Source organism: Ambystoma mexicanum, chromosome 6q (genome assembly GCF_040938575.1).
Source record: "Ambystoma mexicanum isolate Mex_15411 chromosome 6q, UKY_AmexF1_1, whole genome shotgun sequence".
NCBI lineage: Eukaryota > Metazoa > Chordata > Amphibia > Caudata > Ambystomatidae > Ambystoma > Ambystoma mexicanum.
This window is the reverse complement of record NC_090937.1, coordinates 299,333,320-299,354,116: the sequence shown is the minus strand read 5'-3', so window position 1 is coordinate 299,354,116 and position 20,797 is coordinate 299,333,320. Positions and strand designations below refer to the sequence as shown.

The following is a 20,797-nucleotide window of genomic DNA, read 5'->3' as shown; positions in this document are numbered from 1 at the left end:
TATGTCACCAAGAACAAATTAGCATTTTGAAATGATTGTGTAGGATTTTCATTGCTATACATTTTGTGCATTGTTGTGTCTTTTAATCTGAAATGTATTCGTTTATGGTGTTTTTAACCTTCAAAATAAAGATTTCATTAATTGATTAAGGTAGAGGGTTTAAGAATACATTAAAAATGGACAGAGAAAATATATTTGGGAGTAAAGTTTTAGAGCACAGGGTAAACAATTTAATATTAGTCTACAGAAAAACTGCATAACTAATGAAAAGATGAAATAATGGCGTAGAGGGTTTGTGTACATACTAAAAGGTTAACGATCCACAATAGAGCCATGGCTGTAGCAGAGATCGAGACAAAAAAGGAGGAGAGTAATTAACCAAAGAGTAGCAGTTGCAAAAGATGGGTGAAAAGTGGGAGGGGGAACCACTGAAAAATCAGAACAAGAAAGAGTTCCAATAAATGTACAGTGGTCCATGTGTTTAATGTAGCAGATTAATCTAAATGTAACTAAGAGTGTTGGGGCGCAGCACGGTGATTATTTACAAAGAGAAAACAAGATTCAGTGCAGTGTGTGATCTACAGCCAGACTGAAGCAGGCCATGGGACAGAGTGAGCGTTAAGAAAGAGGGTGATCTACTTGGCACTCAAGTCGCTTAGAAAGGCAGTGAAAAAGACTACACAAACGAGGATTTTCTTAGAAGGAATTGGGTGACACCCTCTATGAACGAGTACAGTAACCAACCAGGTTGGTGAAAGAGGAAAACATTTTGTTGGATAACCGAGCAAAAAAGAGGAAGAAACAGGATATGTATATAAACGGCAAACGGTCTCACGGTGCAGTAGTTGTATAGGATCACTTCAGAAAGCAGAAGAGCGGAGTGTCAATGATACGAGAGAAGGCTGAGAGTCAAAAGGCAGAGTAGAGGCAGTCCATTTTTGAGGTGAGGTAATTTGCAAAGTCTGTAGGTGATAAAAAAAAAAACAAATAAATAGGTCAATGAAGGAGGTCCCAGTAGTGGCTTGAAAATAAGTGGTGTGTCAAGGGATAGTGGCATGATTAATATCTAAACGTAGCTTACGGTAGCAGAGTGAAGGGCATTGTTTTTTTTGATGAAGAGTGGGTAAGGTCAGGGGTGAATGCAATGTTTTTTAAATTTAATTGTTTTTTTATAACACGCTCAATACCAGAATTCGGTTTCTAAGCGCAGATCCAAGCTTCAACCCTCTGTTGCTCGGTGTGGTCTTGCTTCAAAGACCAGCACGTTGCCCCTGTGCTATCCTCTGTTCACTTGCCCGACCAGCACAATGCCCCTGTGTTATCCAAAGCACTTTGAATTTGCAGAGAAGAAGAGTTTGAGGGTGATCCCTAGTTGAGAAGGTCGATGAGACGTTTTAAAGTTGAGATGTTGTGGGAATCAGGGCCGGTCTTCGTGTCAGGCAGCTCAGGCGGCTGCCTGACGTCAGTCAGCCTCTAGGGGGTGCCGTGCGGCGGTGCTCTCTCTGAGTCCTGATTTTGATGTGTTATTAGGAGCGAGCAGTGAGCACTGCTACAGGCTGGCCTTTGCCCCTCAGGTCAGCAGCAAAGTGTAATTGACTAATAAATATGTAATTAGCAGCAACATGTGTTTATTGCTTTTTCACTTCCCCCCAGGGCCCCGGTGGCGCTGGCTCCAGGCCGCCAGCCAGGCCCATGGGCGTATGTTGTGGCGTGCCCCTCAGGCTATGTGCACGTCTGCGCACTGATAGCTTGGGGCTGGCTGGCTTCCTGGCGTTGTCGTCAGCCCTCGGTGGCCCCGCCATTCCGAAAACAGGAGTGATCTAGTGTGGATGCACATGCATCACTATCAGGTAAGTACAGTGTACTATGCTGTGTTTGGGGGCTTGGGGAGTTGGGGCGGGCGACTATATTATTAATACATTTTTTAGCTGCAATATGCAACAGGCAGCGCTTTGCACGGCCCGGGTGCTGTATTATCAGACTTGCATGCATGTTGTTGTTCCATTAATACAGCACCCGAGCCACGAGACACACGGCCAGGGTGCTGCATGGTTTCTAGTGATAATATCGAGAAAAAAAATGTCGAACTACAAAAATGTTGAAAAAAAAATGTCAAAATTCAGAATATCGAAAAGATATACATATAACTAAAAGAGTCAATTTTTCGAAAAATAAATGTCGAAAAAAAAGGTGATTAACAATATCAATAACCCGATATAAAGAAACACCCACCAGCCCCCCGACAACCCTCTCATCCCTCATACACAACACAAGAGGGTAAACAAGGGTTAAACTCATAGGTGACAACCACGAGTAAAGAACCTTGTATAGGTACCAGGAAACCAATAACGGTTGTGGAAAACCGTCATTACCTGACAGAACATCACTTGAGAACATACTGCAGGAAATCGATTGGAGTTGTTTCAGACTAAAACAGGTAATATTGTTATAATGAACATGTAACTAGACATTAAGGTATCATACAACATACAATTATGTAACAGGAAGGATAAAACAGTTAATTTTCTCGTTTATTTTAGAATAAAAAATGGAGAACAAAGTGGAGTTCATCACCACACAAAAAGGAAGAAAGCAGTTGGTTTTAAATGGTTACGTTTTCTATAAGGAAATATCCCTTGACTCCCATTGGGTTGCTCACCTTCATTGTTCAGCTCTGCATCCTCTGGTTCGCTCGGCAGCTCTTCCATTCCGTCGTCCATGGTCGCTTCTCCTTCCTGGTGGAGATGCTCCTCCTCAAATTGCGGCTCTTCCTCTTCCGCTGGTTGCTGCTCTCCATCCGTCCACAGGTCTCTTGGCACTGTCTTGAACGATGATGCATTTCTTGTGACCTGTCTTTGTCCCCTTGTGGCTGTTATCATGGTCCCTCACCTTTGTGTTATGGTCCATGGGACGGAGTCGTATTGGGTGTCCAGCTTTGACTTGGATGGGTTCCTTACCATTATTACCTGATCACCCACTCAGTGATTGGACCTCCTGGCATGTCTCTTGGTGCTCATATGTTCGTTCGCCACAGTCCTTCTTTTTTGAGCTTGTGCCCTGTCATACGTGTCCGTACCCCGCTCGGGTGGTGTGGGATGGATGAATTAATTATGGTTCCATACATGATGTCCGCCGGTGGTATCCCTGTGGTGCTGTGGGGTGTCACTCTGTAGTTTCTCAGGAACCTACATAGGTCCACCCTTTAGGGGCTTCAGTTGACACGGGAAAGGTGCAGCATTTTATTGAGGGTTTGCATGAACCTTTCCACGTCGCTGTTAGCCTGTGGCCATCTCGGCATTATGTGATGGTAGTGAATGTAGAGGTCGGCTAGGTACTTCTTGAATTCTTCGCCATGGAACGGTGGTCCATTGTCAGTCCGGATCCTCCGTGGAAGGCCATGTGTGGCAAACATTTTCTCCATAGCTGGTATGACGGCCTCTGCTGATGTGGAGGATACGATTTCAACCTCTGGGTACCTAGAGCGGTCGTTGATTGCCACTAACAGGTACGTGCCCTCCTGTATCTTACAGAAGTCGACGCTGATTGCGTCCCATCTGGAGGACCCTCGCTCTGCTGATAGTATTGGCTCGGGGTTCGGCGGGGCGCCAGTGATTTGACATGGGAGGCATGTTGTGATAAATTGCTCCACTTTTTCGTCAATGCGGGGGAACCATACACGGTGTCTGATCCGGGCCTTGGTCCTTACCATTCTCTGGTGACCTTTGTGCGCTAACCCTACGACTCTGTCTTGCATGCTTGCGGGGATGACTATTTGGGTCCCTCTTAGTATGAGCTCTTCCTCCGTGATTGACAGGTCTATCCATACTGTGAACATGCCAGCGGGAACTCTTTGGCTTCGGCAGTGCGATTGTGAATATTCCGTAGGAAGGATTTCCATTCACCAGAGATGACCGTGTCTTTTACCAGATCACAGCATCGGTCGACCTGCGTGGCCTCCACGATGTCTTCGATGACAATGGCTCTTGGTTTCATCGCGTGAACCATGTTGCAGATGTGTTCCTCCATTTCCGCAGCCATGTGTATCTCCCCTGGCGTGGCTGCTCTTGGGTGCCTGGACAGGAAATCTGCGGGGTTCCTGCTGCCAGATTGGTATGCCAACTCAAAGTCATACTGTTGTAGGTGTAGTAGCCAGTTCCCTATTCTGGCTGGAGGGTGTGATGACGAGCCCATGAATATGGGGAGGAGTGGTTTGTGGTCCGTGTATGCCTTGAACCTTCGGCGTACAGGCACAGGTGAACATGGCGACAGCCCCACAGTACTGCGATTGCTTCCTTTTCTATGTGGGAGTACCGTTGCTCCGTCGGTGTCAAAGCGCGGGAGGTGTATGCGATCGGCATCGACTCTCCTGTGCCAGCTACTTGGATTAGGATTGCCCCTAGACCCACCGGGCTGGCGTCGACACATAGTTCGGTCGGCAATGTGGGATCGTAGTATGCCATGGTGGTGTCGGCCGAGAGTGAGGCCTTTATTTGTTCTAATGCTTCCTGGCAGGTGGGGGTCCAGACCCATTTCATGTTGGCCTTAGTGAGTTCCCTCAGAGGTTCAGACAACGTAGCTAGGTTGGGGATGAATCTTCCGCAGTATGTTGCCATCCCTAGAAACCTGCATACCTCTGTTGGTGTGGTTGGGGGTGAAGCCGCACGGATATCCGCTACTTTTTGAGGGTCTGCCGAGATGCCTGCGCCGTTGAATGTGTATCCGAAGAACGAGATCTCTTCCTTTAGGAACTCACACTTCTCCTTGTGAGTTGTTAGGCCTGCACCCTCTAGCCTGCTAAGTAGCATGTTGATTCATCGTACATGCTCTTCCTTGTCACCTGCATGAATGAGAATGTCATCGCTGACATTGAGTCCCCCCGGGATGCCACGTATCACCTCCTGGATGGTCTGCTGAAACACTTCGGCCACAGAGGAAATTCCGAAACTGAGTCGTTTGTATCTGCGCAAACCTATGTGGGTGGAGAATGTTGTGATTTACCTGGAGTCACGGTGGAGTTTCAGTTGGTGGTATCCAGCATTGAGGTCGACTTTTGAGAAGATTTTCGATCCTGTGAGGTCCGCTATAATTTCATCAAGGATGGGGGTGATGTGTCGCTCCCGCTTTATTGCTGCATTGGGGAGGCGCATGTCAATGCATATTCTCACCTTGCCCGGTTGTTTGGGTTTCTTGGTTACGACCATGGGTGACACCCACGGTGTTGGTCCGGTCCCTTCTTCAATGATGCCCACTTTCTCGATTGCACAGAGTTCTTTCTCAACCTGATTTCTTATGTGGAATGGAGTGCTTCGATGTCGTACTGCTGAACGGACTCATCAATATGAAGTTTAATGGACTTTCCTTTTAGGCATCCAATGCCCTTGAGAAGGTTTGGGTATTTCCCGAGAATGCTGTTAATGTCCTGTGTATCTGTCACATCACAGATGAAACTTATGAGTCCCAGGTCCTCTGTCACGTCTCCACTCAGTAGACACTCAATTCCTGCGTTCACAATGTATATTTTAGACTGCAGTGACTTGTCACCTCTGCTGATAATCATCCAGAATCGTCCTACTATGGGCAGTGGAGTTTTGCACACAGACGCAAACAACAGCGTGTCTGTTGTTTTCAGGATTGGTGGGGGTCGTAGTTTTCTGAATGCGGTCATTGGCATGACGTTAACGGATGCCCCGGTGTCTATCGTCATCTGCGTTTCTTGGCCTTGGATGGCCACTAGGCATTTCCGTCTTCTCAGTCTTTTCGTGGGTGTCGTGCCTCCGTAGTCCAGTGCTGAGACTAGGTACACCTTTTTCCTTTTCTCCATTGCTCGTTTGCTGCTTCTTTTTGAGGTTGTGCATCGTTGTCCCCTTCCTCATTAGTTGATGAGTTGACAGTCTCGACTCGACGGGCACTGGCTTGTTTCTTTTTCTTCCTCGTGTTTTTGTATTGAGATGTTTGGGGGTGTTGGGGTGGCCCAGACGATCAGCATACTTTTGCATAGTGATCTTTTCTGCCACATGCACCGCACGTGGTGCCTTGGGCCAGGCAATTTCGTCTCCCATGGCGAGGTCCTCCGCACCACCCACACTCAGTGGGTCCGGGGGATCTTGGTTGCCACAGGGGGGTGTGTTGTTGCCACTGGCCTCGTCCCTTGTGTATTGGCGGTTTGTGATTTCGGCCACTGTCACCATCGTTAGTGCCAGTTGTAGTTTCTGCAGGGTCATGCCCATGTGCGCTGCTCTGGCATGTGACAACTCCCTCTGGCGCCTGAGTTATAAGATTCTGGTCAGAGATATGCTTTTTTCACTTAACACCATTCTCCTTAGCTTCTCCGAGTGTATCCCATTGATTATCTGGCATCGGATTTCTTTTTCAACGTCTGCAAATTTGCAGGAGATTGCAAGTTTCCGGAGTCTGGTGTGATAGGCGTCAAGTGTCTCGTCCTCGGACTGGATGGTGGTACAGAAAATGAATGTTTCATAGTCTGGATTTAGCTGGGGAAAAAAATGGGCTATGAGAGCGTCCTTGGTTTGTTGGTAGACGTCGGAGCCATCTGCTATTGCCAGCGAGTTGAATATGCGTAGAACCTCATCCCCGACATTAAGTAGAAGGTGTGACCTCATTTTGCGAGATGTGGTAATGCCTTTGCAATCCATGGCCATCTCGAATTTTTTGATCCACAGCTTCCATCGAGGATCAACTGAGGAGGGGTCGGTGAATGGGTCGAATGGGCAGAGCACCAATGACGACCCTCCTTGTGAGCTTGTGTGTGGCGTGGATGGCGAAAGATTGGCTGCCATCCTCGATGGTGTGCTGGGCCTGGGAGTAGAGAGGCCCGTAGCCATTTTCCGTGACCCTGGTAGCTCTTCCTGCCCACGTGCACTGAAACCCCCTCACCTTTTGTGGCCAGTGGATGTCCAAGCTTTCTTTCCTTTCACGTGAGGTGCATAAACTCCTGTCAGAGATCCTGTGGCAGGCGGCAGGCTATTTGTTCATCCGGATGTTGGCCAGATTGTGGTGGGCCCCCTGGTATGATGCGCTGGCGAGATGTCCGTGTGGAGAATACTAGAAGCTTCTTCTCCTGTTTTCATTATTCATCATTTTTTTTTGGTTGTGGTATGGGCCCCTCACCGTGCTTCCAAAAATTGTGCCCGTGCTGAGGGCTTGATTAATTGGGCGTCGCGTGCAGCGTTTGATCCCGTTTTCTCGTCGCAAGTGTTGAATCCTACTCCCCAGCCGATGCATCAGCGGGATGTAGGAGTTTTGTGGCCCTGGGCGCCAGGGCCTCGCTGCGCAGCTCCGGCGGGAGCAAAAAGAGACGCAGACACTCTGGTGCTGTAGTGCGCCCGGAACTGCCCCCGCGTAGCGGGGCTGGGGCATTTATTTGATTGCGCCTTACTTCACCGCGTGGCGGGACGTAAGGCGTACACAACACGTACATCCAAAGGAACGAGGATCGTAGGGCTCCAGCACCAGGGTTTCTCCATGGCCCGCGGTCCTTCTCTGATCTCTATCCATGAGATGCGAATCAGAAGGTTCATCTTGAGGGAATATGAGGACTTATTCCCTCAACAGTATCCACACGGAATGCAAGATACATGGGCCAGAGAATGATGGCCACAGAAAAGGATATGGCTATCCCAATTGGCTGCTTTATTGCGGAAGTGACATAACTGCGGCCTACATGTACTAAATATATATCAAGGGAGGCACTAATCAATATGCAAAGTTTGAAAACATACTTCTATTAGCATCATTGCTGATTCAACTAAAACAAGCACTATCATAGCTAGCAGTTTGGGCTTCTGTGTAGGCATGGGATATGCATTTGCCAGATGATAACAGCTGGAAAATGGTGTGATTATCAGGGCATATGATAAAGGAGCCAGGCCAATGCTTATTTAATACATATCCACAAGACGAAATGGTTGGCTTTCCAATGTTTGTTTTTAATGGGACTTTAGTGCTTGTAAATCAAGTGGCCGAATGGAACCTTTGTTAATTCATTTTTATCACGCCAGTAGCACTTTTTCAGCTGCAATTATGTCATATATTCCCAGAAGACTGCTTAGAAATCAGACTAGCAGGCCACATAGAGCACCCATTTTCATGTTACTGCTTGATACAACTAGCTCAAAGAGATACCAAGAAGATGTTTTTGGGACGGAGAGGGGCAGACAGTGGGTGGGAATGGCCACAGAGATTAATATAGCCCTGGGTAGTTAATGGGTTAGTCAATAAGGAAACACCCTCCTCGCATCTAATCTCGTTTCTATATGTATTTCAATGCAATAGTATTAAGCTCCACCCAATAGCCCTAAATAAAAAATGACACTTTTACTTTTCGTGTTGGTTCAGACACTTTTGAAGGCGATCATCAATCCCCCTCCCCCATGCCCCCACACACCCCTCCATGTAAATACCTTAAATTTGTGTAGGAGTTGCTCGATCACTTCTCCCGTTTTCATGAGGCTGTTTACGCACACTTTCGTTTGCGATCCAAACGCTGGAGTGAAAATGGATGTCTGCAAAACATGGCCAGAAATAGTAAACATGCATAATCGCCCCTTCTGGCGCCGTGTGTGTAGTGTGTATCGCTTGGGCCTTCACATTTGAAGTGGCTTTTTGTATCCAGACGAGTCCCTTCTTGAGCACAGGCGTAAAAGGGTTAGTTTTCTCTCCACCTAAATGTGACATTTCTCCCCGCTTTGAATAATGTCTACTTGTGGTTTTGTTTGTGTCTTTCAGTGGAACACGAGTTAGGTTAATACACGAGAGGAGTGGCTGTAATTATGAATGGAATGTGGGAGTGCGAACACTGTCTTCTTAGTATCTGGGCAGGGTGCTCCATATGTGTTGCCATAATGTCAGCGCATGGAAATATGTTTCAAGAATGAACACTACCATTCCAGGGGCAGGAATGCTTGAATGGATCTAAGTAAATGAAAGGATTTGACGTCTAATTTTAATTTTGAAACTTGTACTTTGCATTCACATTTTTGTCATGCCATTCCCAGAGCTGTCTCGCTGCCAAAAACGCACTAATCCGCTGTGTTGTTAGTAACTTCAGTCGTGTGTGCTGTTCACATTCCGTAGCCCCAGGGCCTACTGAGTTCAGGCACGGCAGAGCCATGCTGACTAAGCAGACACTAGCAGTTGTTCTACCAACTAATTCCAAACAAAAGCCCAGGTGCTCTAAAACCCATCCATTGATCCCCACCGACCTGAACAAAAATGTGGACAATGTGTTCAGGCAGCTCACCTCAATAAGCTCCTCGGTGATTGCCAATCTGCTTTTGTCTGGAACTCAGAGAGGGCGTCTCTTATAGGCCTTCCTTTTCAACGCCTATGCCACTTGCTCTCGCTATTGAGGCAGTGGTTATATCAAATGGCCTCATTCATGCTAAACCCGCATGGCGCACAACCCTTCCTTCATATCAAGGGCTCTGTGTGTCCTATAACACAACACAATGAAAAATGCGAGTTGTCCTACAGCAATCTACAAGCCGTTTCATTGTTAGGTCACATTTCAACAGCATCAGAGAAATCCCAAGTTTCATTTCCCTAATTCAGTTCACAAAGACCACTAGCCATCAAAGCATGCATCCAGAATCTGGTAGAGAAAATTCAGATCTATCCCACCCCCCCACCCCCCACCACACCCTACATCTGTTTCACCATGGCCCCTACCTTGCTGTTCCTTTTGCAATGGTGCAGACGGGCTAAAAAACAGTGGTGTGGAAGGTTGCCCAGAGCAATGCCAGTGGTTCAGATTCATTCAAAACCTTCCACCCATCACTTTTGTAGTTCCAGTTTGTCTCACTATGTGAGAGGATATGCCAAGACGTGGGTCCCTTGCTCGCTGTGCCATAGGGAACCAAGCTGCACTTCACTGAGGAGGCCCAACAAGACCAAAACATGTCTGGGGTTGCTTGTGTTTCCGTGCAGAAGGGACCTGGCCTAGCAGTCCAGGCAGGGCTGCTACCATTGGTGGCAGTACCTGACTGATTTGCATATGGCTGGACCCCTTTTGCAATGGCGCAGGCGGGATAAAAAACGGTGGTGTGGCAGGTTGCCCAGAGCAATGCCAGTGGTTCAGATTCATTCAAAACCTTCCACCCCTCACTTTTGTGGGTACAGGCCTCAGAAAGTCTGAGGTTCAACCCAATTCAACTAGCTCGAATTGATATAGATAGACTTGTATCTGGCCGCATGTGGTGGGACTACACCTTGCACACACTTTGCCAACTATACTGGATCCCAATCAGTCCCAGGACTCAATTCAAAAAAGCTCTGCCCAATGACCTCCAAAAGAAATAATATTCTCATCAAGCAACAAAGTAAACAGGCACATTCAGACCACCACCAAGAAAATCAGAATCTCTATGCTGACAATCCTGAAATACAATCTCACAACCATAGAAACATGGTTCTATTATGTGGGCAATCTCCAAACAGCATGCATTCAGAAAATATATATTCCTCTCAGGGCTTCAATCTCTACCAACCCCTTTTAGGTAAGATGTTCATATTTTTGATAAAACTTCCTGACCTGTGTCAACCCCAGAACTTTGTGCTTGGGCTTGGTAACATTTTTATCTTGTTCCTAGGTGAAGGGGAATCTTTTTCCTCTCTCACCTAGTCTTTTACTCTTTTTATGACTGACCTTTTTTATGTCTCTGCATAGTGTATAGTTGGAGTTAGAGTTTCCAATAACTTTTGGGCCTATGCTGGGTTGCCCCTTTGGGCTCCCCTGTTTATTTCTTTTGCATGTACTTGTGTGAACTACTGTTCCCAAGTAGTAAAGAGGGATTTTCATCCCCTTTACATTTTGATTAAGTGAGCGAGCACAACCCACCTTATGTGGAGTGATGGGGGGATACAATGGCCCTCATTACGAATCCGGCGGTAGCCGTGCCAGTAAAACTGGCAGGCTGCCGCCAGACCCATAGCAAATTACCGGCGACGGACTTGCCGGATTTACTGGGGCATTACATCCCCGGTGGTCCGGTAAATGCGGCACGGGCAATTCTGTAAATCCCCATTCCTGTGGAGTCCCATGGGAATCCATGGGAATGGGGACCACAGAAACACCGGCACCATGTCATAATGGTGCTGGTGCTTCTGTGCATCTCTGCGGCTGGGTGCCGTTCTGCCCGCCAGGTCAGACCTGGAGGGCGGAACGGCACCCGCCCGCAGAACTTATAGTTTGCTGGTCCGGAAAACGGTGCCGGTGCGGTTTTACCGGCCCCATTAATTCTGGACCGGCAAACATGTAATGAGGGCCAATGTATCCACTTTCTTACTTACCTGGTAACATTTTTGTTACAATTGTGAGTTTACATGAGTGGCTAGTGGCAGTGGTTTTACCTTTATGACTTTTAGTCTTCATTGCTCGCAGGCTGTTAATTCAGCCTCGGCAATGCACAGAAAAGCCACCATTTTTGGCTCCTTCTTTTTACCATTTCTTGTGTGCTTGCTATTTCTGAGGTCTTGCCCTACCATTCTAGGTGGGAACGAACTCAATGGAAGTTTTGTCTTCGGTGAGAATCCTTTGGATTCGCCACCCAAGCTCCAGAGTGTCTGAAAATGCAGGAAGCAAGGGAGGAGTCCAAAACTCTGCAGCCATTTGTCTTCCACCTTGCCTGAAAGGAGCCAACTCCCAGTGGGGCACTGGCTGTCCTTATTGGACAGCCAGATCACCCCTTTCTGTAAAATGCAGGGGGAGATTGCCGACGTTGTGCTGTAGTTCCTGGAATCTGCTGACAAGTCCACCACTGGATCTGAAACCAAAGAGGAAGATGAAGAAATTACGGCTGTAGCAATTTCCAGCGACCGGAGAGCCTTCTGTGTAACAGCAGCCTGCTGTAACCCTTCCTTCCAATCGAACCTGGGGGTCCCGAAAACAATGACTCCGACCAAGAGCAAGGTGAGGTCTGCTAGATTCAAGGAGACCTACATTTTGAGCCATCCTGCGTCATGCTGCTACCTTGCGGGGCTGCAATACCCCAATACCCTGGGACCTCAAGCCATTGTGCAGTGCACTGTCTTCTGACTTCCAAATTGCACAGAAAATTTGGTGACATCCTGCTGGATCTCCAGAGACTTGATCCTTCTAGAACCCTCACCAGAGTGTTGTACCCGATTAGAGACAAGGATCCGACCAGCGATATTCAGTCTTCTCCTGGCGCCTGAAAAGGGCGCCAAACCCATAGAACTGCATCCAGCCACGAAAAATCTTTTGCCTGGAGTCTTCCCCGTTGATCCTTGCAAATTCCGTTCCAGTGTCCTGTCTTCAGTCTTCACAACAAGGAATTCATTGACCGGTTTTTGGCTGCAGGTCCTGACAACGTCCTGCTGCAAACTCTTCTTCTGTGCTGAGGTACTGGTTGGCTGGAGTATTACTTACCATAAGTCTTGTGAGATTCCTGTGAAGCTCCGAGGTGATTTGTAAGATTGGGAGTCCTCTCATCCAGTTCACCCAGGCCCATTGCTGGAATCCCTCTAGGGTGTCTTCTCTGAAGTCCCTGGAACACTTCTGCAACTCTAAAGTAAAATACTTACTTATTTTTAAACAGCTTTCCTCAGGGACTCTGAGTTTACCTACAAGTGTGTCTATCCTGACCTGTCTGTTGGCCACTAGAGACCTAGTGATCTCCTCCTGCCACCGAGAACACTCATGCTCCAAGAATAGGGAAGGACTTATAAGGTTTGGGCCTTTTGCCGAGTAAATGAAACAAGTGTTTAAAAGTTACTTACTTGTAAAAGAGTTGGTTTGGTAACTGTCCCTCTGAAATATAAGCAATTACAAAAGTTCTTACTATTCTTGGAATGTTTTTTGACATTCTGAAAAGTATATATAAGGTTATTTTACTCACCCGTGAATTGGTTCCCCCACTTCCCAAAAGTAATGCTTTTGGCTTAACCTAACTATTTCTTTCAGAATATAAGTGTATACGTTTACCAACTGGGTCTTGCTTCCCCTGACCTGCTGTATAGCCTGTCTAGAATAAGTCTGTCTTGTGTTTTACTTACCTTGAATAGCTGTGTGCAATTCTTAATAAGTGTATTGTGGGTTTTACTAACCTTGGTTTGCCTTGTGCCATCCTAAAATAAGTTGGAGAGTAATTGCTCACCTTAGTCTGTGTTCCACTGATCTGAAAAGCAACTGTAATAGTATATTACAGCATTTGGTCTAACTCACCTAGTATAATTTAGGGCTATTCTAAATGTAGTTATAGGTTTATACTGTATGATGAATTTGTGTTCCACTATTCAGAAAAATATCCTGGTATCAGGGCTGGTTTACTAAGTGATTCCTTAACTGAGTGTCACTGCATGACTGAAAGGGTCTACTACCCTTCACTTACTGTAAAGTAATCTAAAAGTAACTTGTGGTTTTACTCCCCCTGAATAGGTGTGTTCTATTCTAAATGTGTATGATTAGGTCTGACTTGCCTAGAAATATTGTTAGTGATTCTGAACAACGTCTTTGCTTTGGTCTGTGTACCTTCAGGCATTGTGTTGTGTTTTCATTTTGTGTTTATGATTCTACGACAAAGTACTTGCCCACCAAGACTTACCTTGGCCTATTTGTATTTATAATAAACCTTTATTGTTTCTAATACTCCTGAGTGTAAGTGTTTCTGTTGAACCATTTGTATGCTACAGGTTCTTTGTACCTTCCCACAGCCCTCGCTCCCTCCTAAGATAAGCCTGGCTGCTCTGTCTACGTTACCAAATACTCAGGCGGTACAGCCTTACACCAAGAGTGGAGTTTTGTACTGTCTCAGTTGTATGGTTTTACTAAGCCCTTAGTTGGACTTCAGAAAAACTGTCCTAACAATCCCATACATGGTTGGTCAACCAACCCAGGAAAATCAAACACAAGACACCACATCTTTGAAACTGTTATTCCAAAGAACCTCTGTATCAGAGACAGAGCTGAAGTGTGGGGACAAGGAGCAAATCTGACACCTCAGGAGCTCTTTCCACTTTGCAGTGTGCCCATACCCCGTGCGCTGCCCAATTGGCTGCGATTTAAATTGCATGACTTAGATATCAGTATGCAAATAAGTGCAGAACATAGACCTTGGGGAAAGGCAGTATAGTTGTCATGTATATTTTCAGACTGCAGTGGTTCAACTTGTGTGTGTTGTTTCCTTTTATCCCTCTGACTGTGGGCCCCAGATGTGTCACTGCATGCATTTGCCAGCACAGGAAGATGGCATGCAGAGAAACAATAGTATAATTAATGTGAGAAACAAGCAAGAGACCTATCAGGAGGACCATGCCGGCACCATCATGAAAGTGCTTTACAGAGGTATACTGCATGACATATTTTGAGAATAACATCATGAAAGAGTTGGAATGTATTTGGTCACAGGCCACAGGAAAATTTGTTTTTCATGGTATTGTTGGCATATATTGCATATATTGCAGGCACAAGCATCATTAACCTGTGCTTTACAGTGGCAGTGCTGGCAAGCAATACTGGGAACCATCATGTTTTGCTAACATATTTGGGCACAGCTAACATGAAAAAGTGTTCTGTCGGTCAGTGCTGGCATAAACTGTAGACACAGGCACCTTGAACCTATGCTTTACACAGGCAGTGCTCACACAAATTGTGTGCACCTTCATGAAAGTGTTTTTTGTGCCGGTGCCTATACGTGGGCACATACAACATGAAAATGTTGTACGATGCACCTGTCCAGTGTTGGTTACCTGCCACCCATTTATTGGAGTTGTTCACGTGTTATTCCACAGAAACAATTGTGAATTGTATGGCTTTTTATCTAGTTTTTCATAAAAGATGTGCTGTAAAATTCACCATTTCAAACTATTATTTAAAAAAAAAGTCTTGTGTGGAAAACCACCTCAAACAAACTCAGTTTGGTTAGGGCTCCCTGTTACGCTTGACCGGTGGCACTGATTTGGAGGATATATTGATGTAGCCACAATTTAAAAAACATCACTAACCATCACTGAACTGGATGCCGGGCACTGCTCTGCTTCAATTATTCTTCCCCCTTTCAGGTGAATATTCTAATCAAAGTTCTCCTCCACTGTATGTATCTGTTGTACCGCAGAGCCACATTCAACAAAGCAATACCATGGACTAAACAATCCTTTATTACTGGACGTTGTCATTCAACTAAGGGCACCTCTAGAACTAGCCAGCACTACAAGCAAAAGCAATTGCTTTCACTACTTGTCAGTACCATTCCTCCGCCCCCTCCTCCCCCTGAGCATTCTGAGTTGTGTGCATCAAGGCTGTGCGTCTCTCTCTCTCTCTTCTCTCACCACCTACTCCTCCTTCGCACCCCCTATGATGCTCTCTGTCTCTCCCATCTTCTCTAACCGCTACTCTGTCTCTTACCCTATCCCTCTTACTAAGTCTGGAAGGAAGAAGTTCAAGAGGGACATCCTGGTCCCCATCCCAGGCCTCCCTATCGCTGATACCTACACTAGTGCTTCCTCCAGACAGACTCACTGACATCCTCTTTGTCGTCCCCTCTCCAGACATATGGACCTTTCATATGGTCCCTGTGCTCTCTCCTTTCTCCTTTTCTCCCATTAACGGTGGCACTAGGTGGGACGTCCTCTTGGCCCCCTTCAACTCAAAGACCATCATTAATGTCTATCTAAATGGCACCATCTTGGTTTAGGGCCCTCAACCCAATCTCCTCCATTTTGATAGGCGCTTCCCGCGCCTTATCAACTTATTCCCTTCTACTGCTAGTCTTTCCGCCACCTCTCTGGCAGCCTCCTCTTCCTCCTATGCCCATCCTCAGCTCCTTCTACTACCTTAACAGAGTGTACCTCAAGCCAGTACCCCCCCCACAGAAGTATTTCAAATGTGGCAACCTGCTCCAAGTCGCTAATCTCAACTCTCGTTCTGCTAGCAAACACTCCTCTGATATCTGTCACCTCCTCGTAGAACTCAACATAGATATCCTTGCTCTCACTGAGACATGGTTTACGACCAGTTCTGTCGTGAATTTTGACACTCTCCTCTCTGTGGGCTACAAGATCCTCTCCTAACCTAGAACCAACCGTCCTGGAGGTGGAGTAGCCCTGATCTTTCCGGAGTGGATGCCGGCCTCTGTCATCCCTACGCAGGTCTACTCCTCCTTTGAAGGGCTGGTCTGCAGGCTCTATATCTCTCCTAGCCTCTCTCTAACTCTGGCCACCATTTACAGGCCACTTGGCCAGGTTGCCCTCTTCCTCTGTAAATGGGCCGACCTCTCCTCTTCTCTCCTTGCTTCTACTTCTCAACCTCTCCTCCTCAGAAATCTCAACATCCACCTGGATGCTTCTAATCCCCACTTTGGGCTTTTCCGCAACCTCTGCGACCCTCTCTCTCTTTCCATTCTGCCCTTTAGCCCGACACACTCTACCGGGCATACTTTGGATGTTCTCCTCACCTCAGACATTCCCCTCTCTAATTCTCTTACCACTCCTCTTTATCGAACTGACCACCTTCTATTCTACTCTCATCTGAAACTCTCTATCCCTCAGGCAACCCCCCGCCCAGCACTGCCACCTACCTTCTCAGTCATTCGGCCTATGAAGCGTGTGTCAGTGGATGTCTTTGCCTCTACTTTCTTTGCTCCTCCTACTCCTGCGGATGACTCACACCCCGAGACAACCCTTTCTAATCTGCATCTTTCTATTTCCAACACTCTGGACATCCTTGCCCCTGTTATGAGAATCTGATTGAAGCCTACCTCCAAGTGCAACTCTTGGTATGATTCCGACCTCGCCGTCCTGAAACGCAAGTGCAGGGTGGCTTAGAGAAAGTGGAGGGCTTCGGGTGCATCCTCTGACCGACTAGCCTGCTGCCTGCTCTGGAGGCAATACAGACTCTTTTTCCTGTCCAAGAAGAGAGCACACATTCACGCCTGCATCCCTGTGGCCTCTAACAAGATGGCCAAACTCTTTAAAATCTAAAAGGAACCGGCCAATCCTTTTGCAGTCTCTACCTCTCCTGTTCCCTCCGAGGCCCTCTGTAAGTGTATGGCCTCTCACTTCTACTCTAAAACTCAGGACCTCCTGTCCTCTATCTCCTCTTCCTCTCCCTCTTCCTCACTTGGTCCCTCTTTGGCCATCTCTCCCTCTCCTCCTCATTTCTCCTTTTTCTCTTTGACAACACATGACAAGGTTTCTATATATATGTGATCTATGAAAGGGTCATCTAAACAGGTGCTCCCCCGCTCCTCCAGAACCATAAAGGATCATTTTGACACTCTCGCTCCAGCCTTGGCCGATTTCGCTAATCACTCTTTCACCACTGGAACTTTCCCCTTTCCACTTAAGCACTCCCCTGTGCACCCCCCTCCTCAAGATGCCGCCTGCTGATCCTACGTGACTGGCAAACTAACACCCAATCTCCATCACCCCTTTCCTGTGCAAACTCTTGGAAAAGCTGGCCGTCTCGGAAACTTAGTCTCCTCACTGAATCTGTTGGTTGTCTCCATGACCATCAGTCTGGAATCAGAACTGCCAGAGGTATGGAAACTGCTCTCCTGAGCACCCGTGAAGATTTGCTCTCTGACATTGATTCCAGCATTCCGTCTGTCCTCATCCTCCTCGATCTTTCCTCCGCTTGTGACACTGTCAACCACGCCATTCTGATCAATCTACTTAGTGAGAACCTGGGCATCACGGATCAGGCCGGAGCGGGTTCCATGTAATAATGTCCCTGCAGAAATGTCTCCTGACAAAAAGGTCACCGTTTTTTGCAGAGACATTATTACATTGAACATGTGGGGGACACCCCCGCAACAACTGAATTGTTTTTTTTTTTACAAGGGGAGCCAGGGACATCCCTGCAACACGCCGGCATACATAATGTACCCATATATAATGTGTCACCAATGACTTTCCCAGTGACATTATGTATGGGGACATTATGTATGGGGACATTATTGCCTGATACCCTGGGGTGGATGCCTTCCTTCCTCTTTGACCGCCCCTCCCAGGTCCAACTTGGTCCCTTTCTCTCCACCACCTCTCTCTCTACCTGTGGCGTTCCCAGGGCTCCAACCTTTCACCCTGGTTTTTCAACCTCTACTTCGCCACTTCGGCCCACCTGATCTCTAACTTCTCCTCTAACTTTCAGTGTTATGAGGATGACACCCAGCTTTCCTTCAGGCTCCCCTCAGCCTCCTCTCCTCTCTCGCTCATTCCTGTCCATCTATCCACAATTCAGGATTGGTGGGCCTCCAACGATCTCTGCCTTAATGCCAGTAAGAAAGAGATATTTGTCATTGCTACCCCTGCCCCTGATTTCCCTCGCTAACTCTGGCCGCCCGCCTTGGTGCCTCTTCCTTCGCCTTCCTGCGTGGCAAAAACCTTGGTGTCATCTTCGACTTCACTCTCTCTTTCTCTCCTCACATCTCAGATGTCACCAAGAAGTCCCACTACCAACTGCACCTCATCAAAGGGACACTTCACTTTCTCACTTTCCCCCAGAAGCTCACTGTCTCCAGAACCCTGGCTCTCTCTAGGCTGGACTACTGCAACAGCCTCTTTCTCAGTCTGCCTTCCTCTACTCTCCACCCTCTGCAACTAATCCAGAACAGGACTGCAAGACTTATCCATGGCCTCAAGCCCAGGGACTGTATCTCTCCAGCCCTGAAATCTCTCAACTGGCTCCCAGTGGCTGCAAGATCAAGACCCTTTACATTGAGAACAAGCATAATACGCCCTTCACGCACTGTTAGAATCACTAGCTACAAGCTTCTACGCTGTAACAGATCTGCGTCACAGTCTCTGTGAACTACCTCTCCCTACCACCCACCAGGGTTCATAAGACCCTCGGCGGTACGTCAGCGCCGGCGCGGTTAAGAGGCGCTGGTGTGTGCTGGCTTATTAAAGGACCTTGCTGTGCCGTCCTCTTGGGGTATGTGTTTGCTGGTGAATGTCTTTGTTTGAAAGAAGAAGCCATTAGAGTCTGCTTAACATACTGCCAGACCTCAGTCTGACAGGCCTGAGTGTATGTGTGTGCGTTTTGACAGTCTACCTGCTTGGATGACGTTTGTAATTTCACCTAGACTTGATTTTGCAATACCTGTGATACTTTACAAAATATTTGCTATAACATCTAGATTTGACTTTTTGTTTAACATGAACATTTCAAAATACTTTCCAGGACATCCAGATTAGATTTGAGTGCATTTGATAATAGAACGAGAGTAATACACCCTTTGCGCACTGTTATCTTCACTAGCTACAAGCTCCTACACTGTAACTAGTCTGTGCCGTACTCTCTGGGAACTACCTCTCCCAGCACCCCCCAGGGTTCATAAGACCCTCAGCGGCGAGCATGCGCTGGTGCATTACAGAGGCACCGGTTAATGCACGGGTAGTGTAAGGAAGTTTACTCTGTCTCTGCTCCCCCCTGCCCCTCACAAGTAAGCTCTTTCTTTAACCTTATCTGTTACTATGACTCACCCAAGTAAGTTACTCGTGGCATCTTGTCACGAAGATCACTATGGTATTGACCATTCGAACAATAGCAATAAGGGTAATCAGGATGCTCATAGCGCCCAAACTGATGCTGAGATACTGTCCACCGTTACTTCTGCAGCAGCCCTGTAAAGACTGGAGGGGGGTTATCTGTACTCCTGCCCTCTATATGGCGGAGTAGAAGCACAGAGCACCCCAGCCAAGATTCTCTATATCATAGAATGGACGAGTAACCAAGGTTTAAGCTCTCAGGAGGCGATACGGGCTGGTTCTTAAGTACAGTGTAGTCCCCAAGCCCCCCACAAAGGAATGTCCACACACTATAATACAGTTCTTGATATAAAATTAAGGTTCAATATATATATGGAACAAGTTACTTACCTGTAACTGTTGTTCTCCAGCATGGGTCTGGCATGGATTCACATGCTCATGAATATTCCCCGTCGTCAGGCTGGGAATCCTCGGTAAAGAAAAAATCAGTATCAGTTTCGTTTCTGATCTGTCTTTCTTACTAGTAACCAATCACTGATCTCTGGGTCATACTGCCCCCAGCCAATGACTGCCCTCTCCCTAAGCCCCGCCTCTGGCAGCCATCCTCAGATTTGGTAGCACGCAAAGTGGCAGTATGACCAAGTGAAGAGCCGCAGAGGGGTAGGTGGGAGGGTTCGCATGTGAATCCATGCCAGACCCATGCTGGAGAACAACAGTTACAGGTAAGTAACTTGTTCCTTCTCCAGCATGGGGTCTGGCATGGATTCACATGCTCATGAATAAAAGAATACATAGCAGTATACACATGCACAACCATGGGAGGTGGCAAAGGCTCAACATTAAGCATTACATCCAAAACTCAACATTAAGCAATTCTTACCTCCTCACCAGGCTCACCTTTAGGCAAACAGGTTGCGCAGCACTGCTTGGCCGACTCTGGACTCCTCCCTGGAGTCCCGATCGATGCAGTAGAATCTCGTGAAGGTGTGCGTCGACCTCCACGTAGCAGCCCTGCAGATGTCCAGCAGGGGCACACCAGACAGGAACGCCGTAGTAGCAGCGATCGCTCTGGTCGAATGGGCTCTCGGACGGCCGGGACGCGGTCAGTTTGCCAACCGGTGACAGTGCATGATGCAGCCGGAGAGCCATCTGGAAATGGAAGTCTTCGAGAGAGCCTTCCCTTGATTCACAGACCCAAAGTTCACAAACAGTTGTGACGTCTTCCGAAAACTCTTCGTGCGGTCCACGTAGAACTTCAGCGCTCTAGCTACATCCAGCGAGTGCAAAGTCCTCTCGGCCGGCGTCGAAGGCGACGGGAAGAAAACTGGTAACA

At 47.3% G+C, this 20,797-nt stretch overlaps 1 protein-coding gene across 1 annotated transcript in view; it reads right to left on the bottom strand.

Annotated features, from left to right (window-relative positions):
- RASSF6 (Ras association domain family member 6) overlaps window positions 1-20,797 on the bottom strand; it is a 288,183-nt gene that overhangs the window by 40,518 nt on the left and 226,868 nt on the right. Inside the window, exon 7 of the mRNA XM_069630785.1 lies at window positions 8,421-8,522. Coding sequence (XP_069486886.1) covers window positions 8,421-8,522 — 102 coding nt within the window. The remainder of the gene's footprint in view (window positions 1-8,420; window positions 8,523-20,797) is intronic.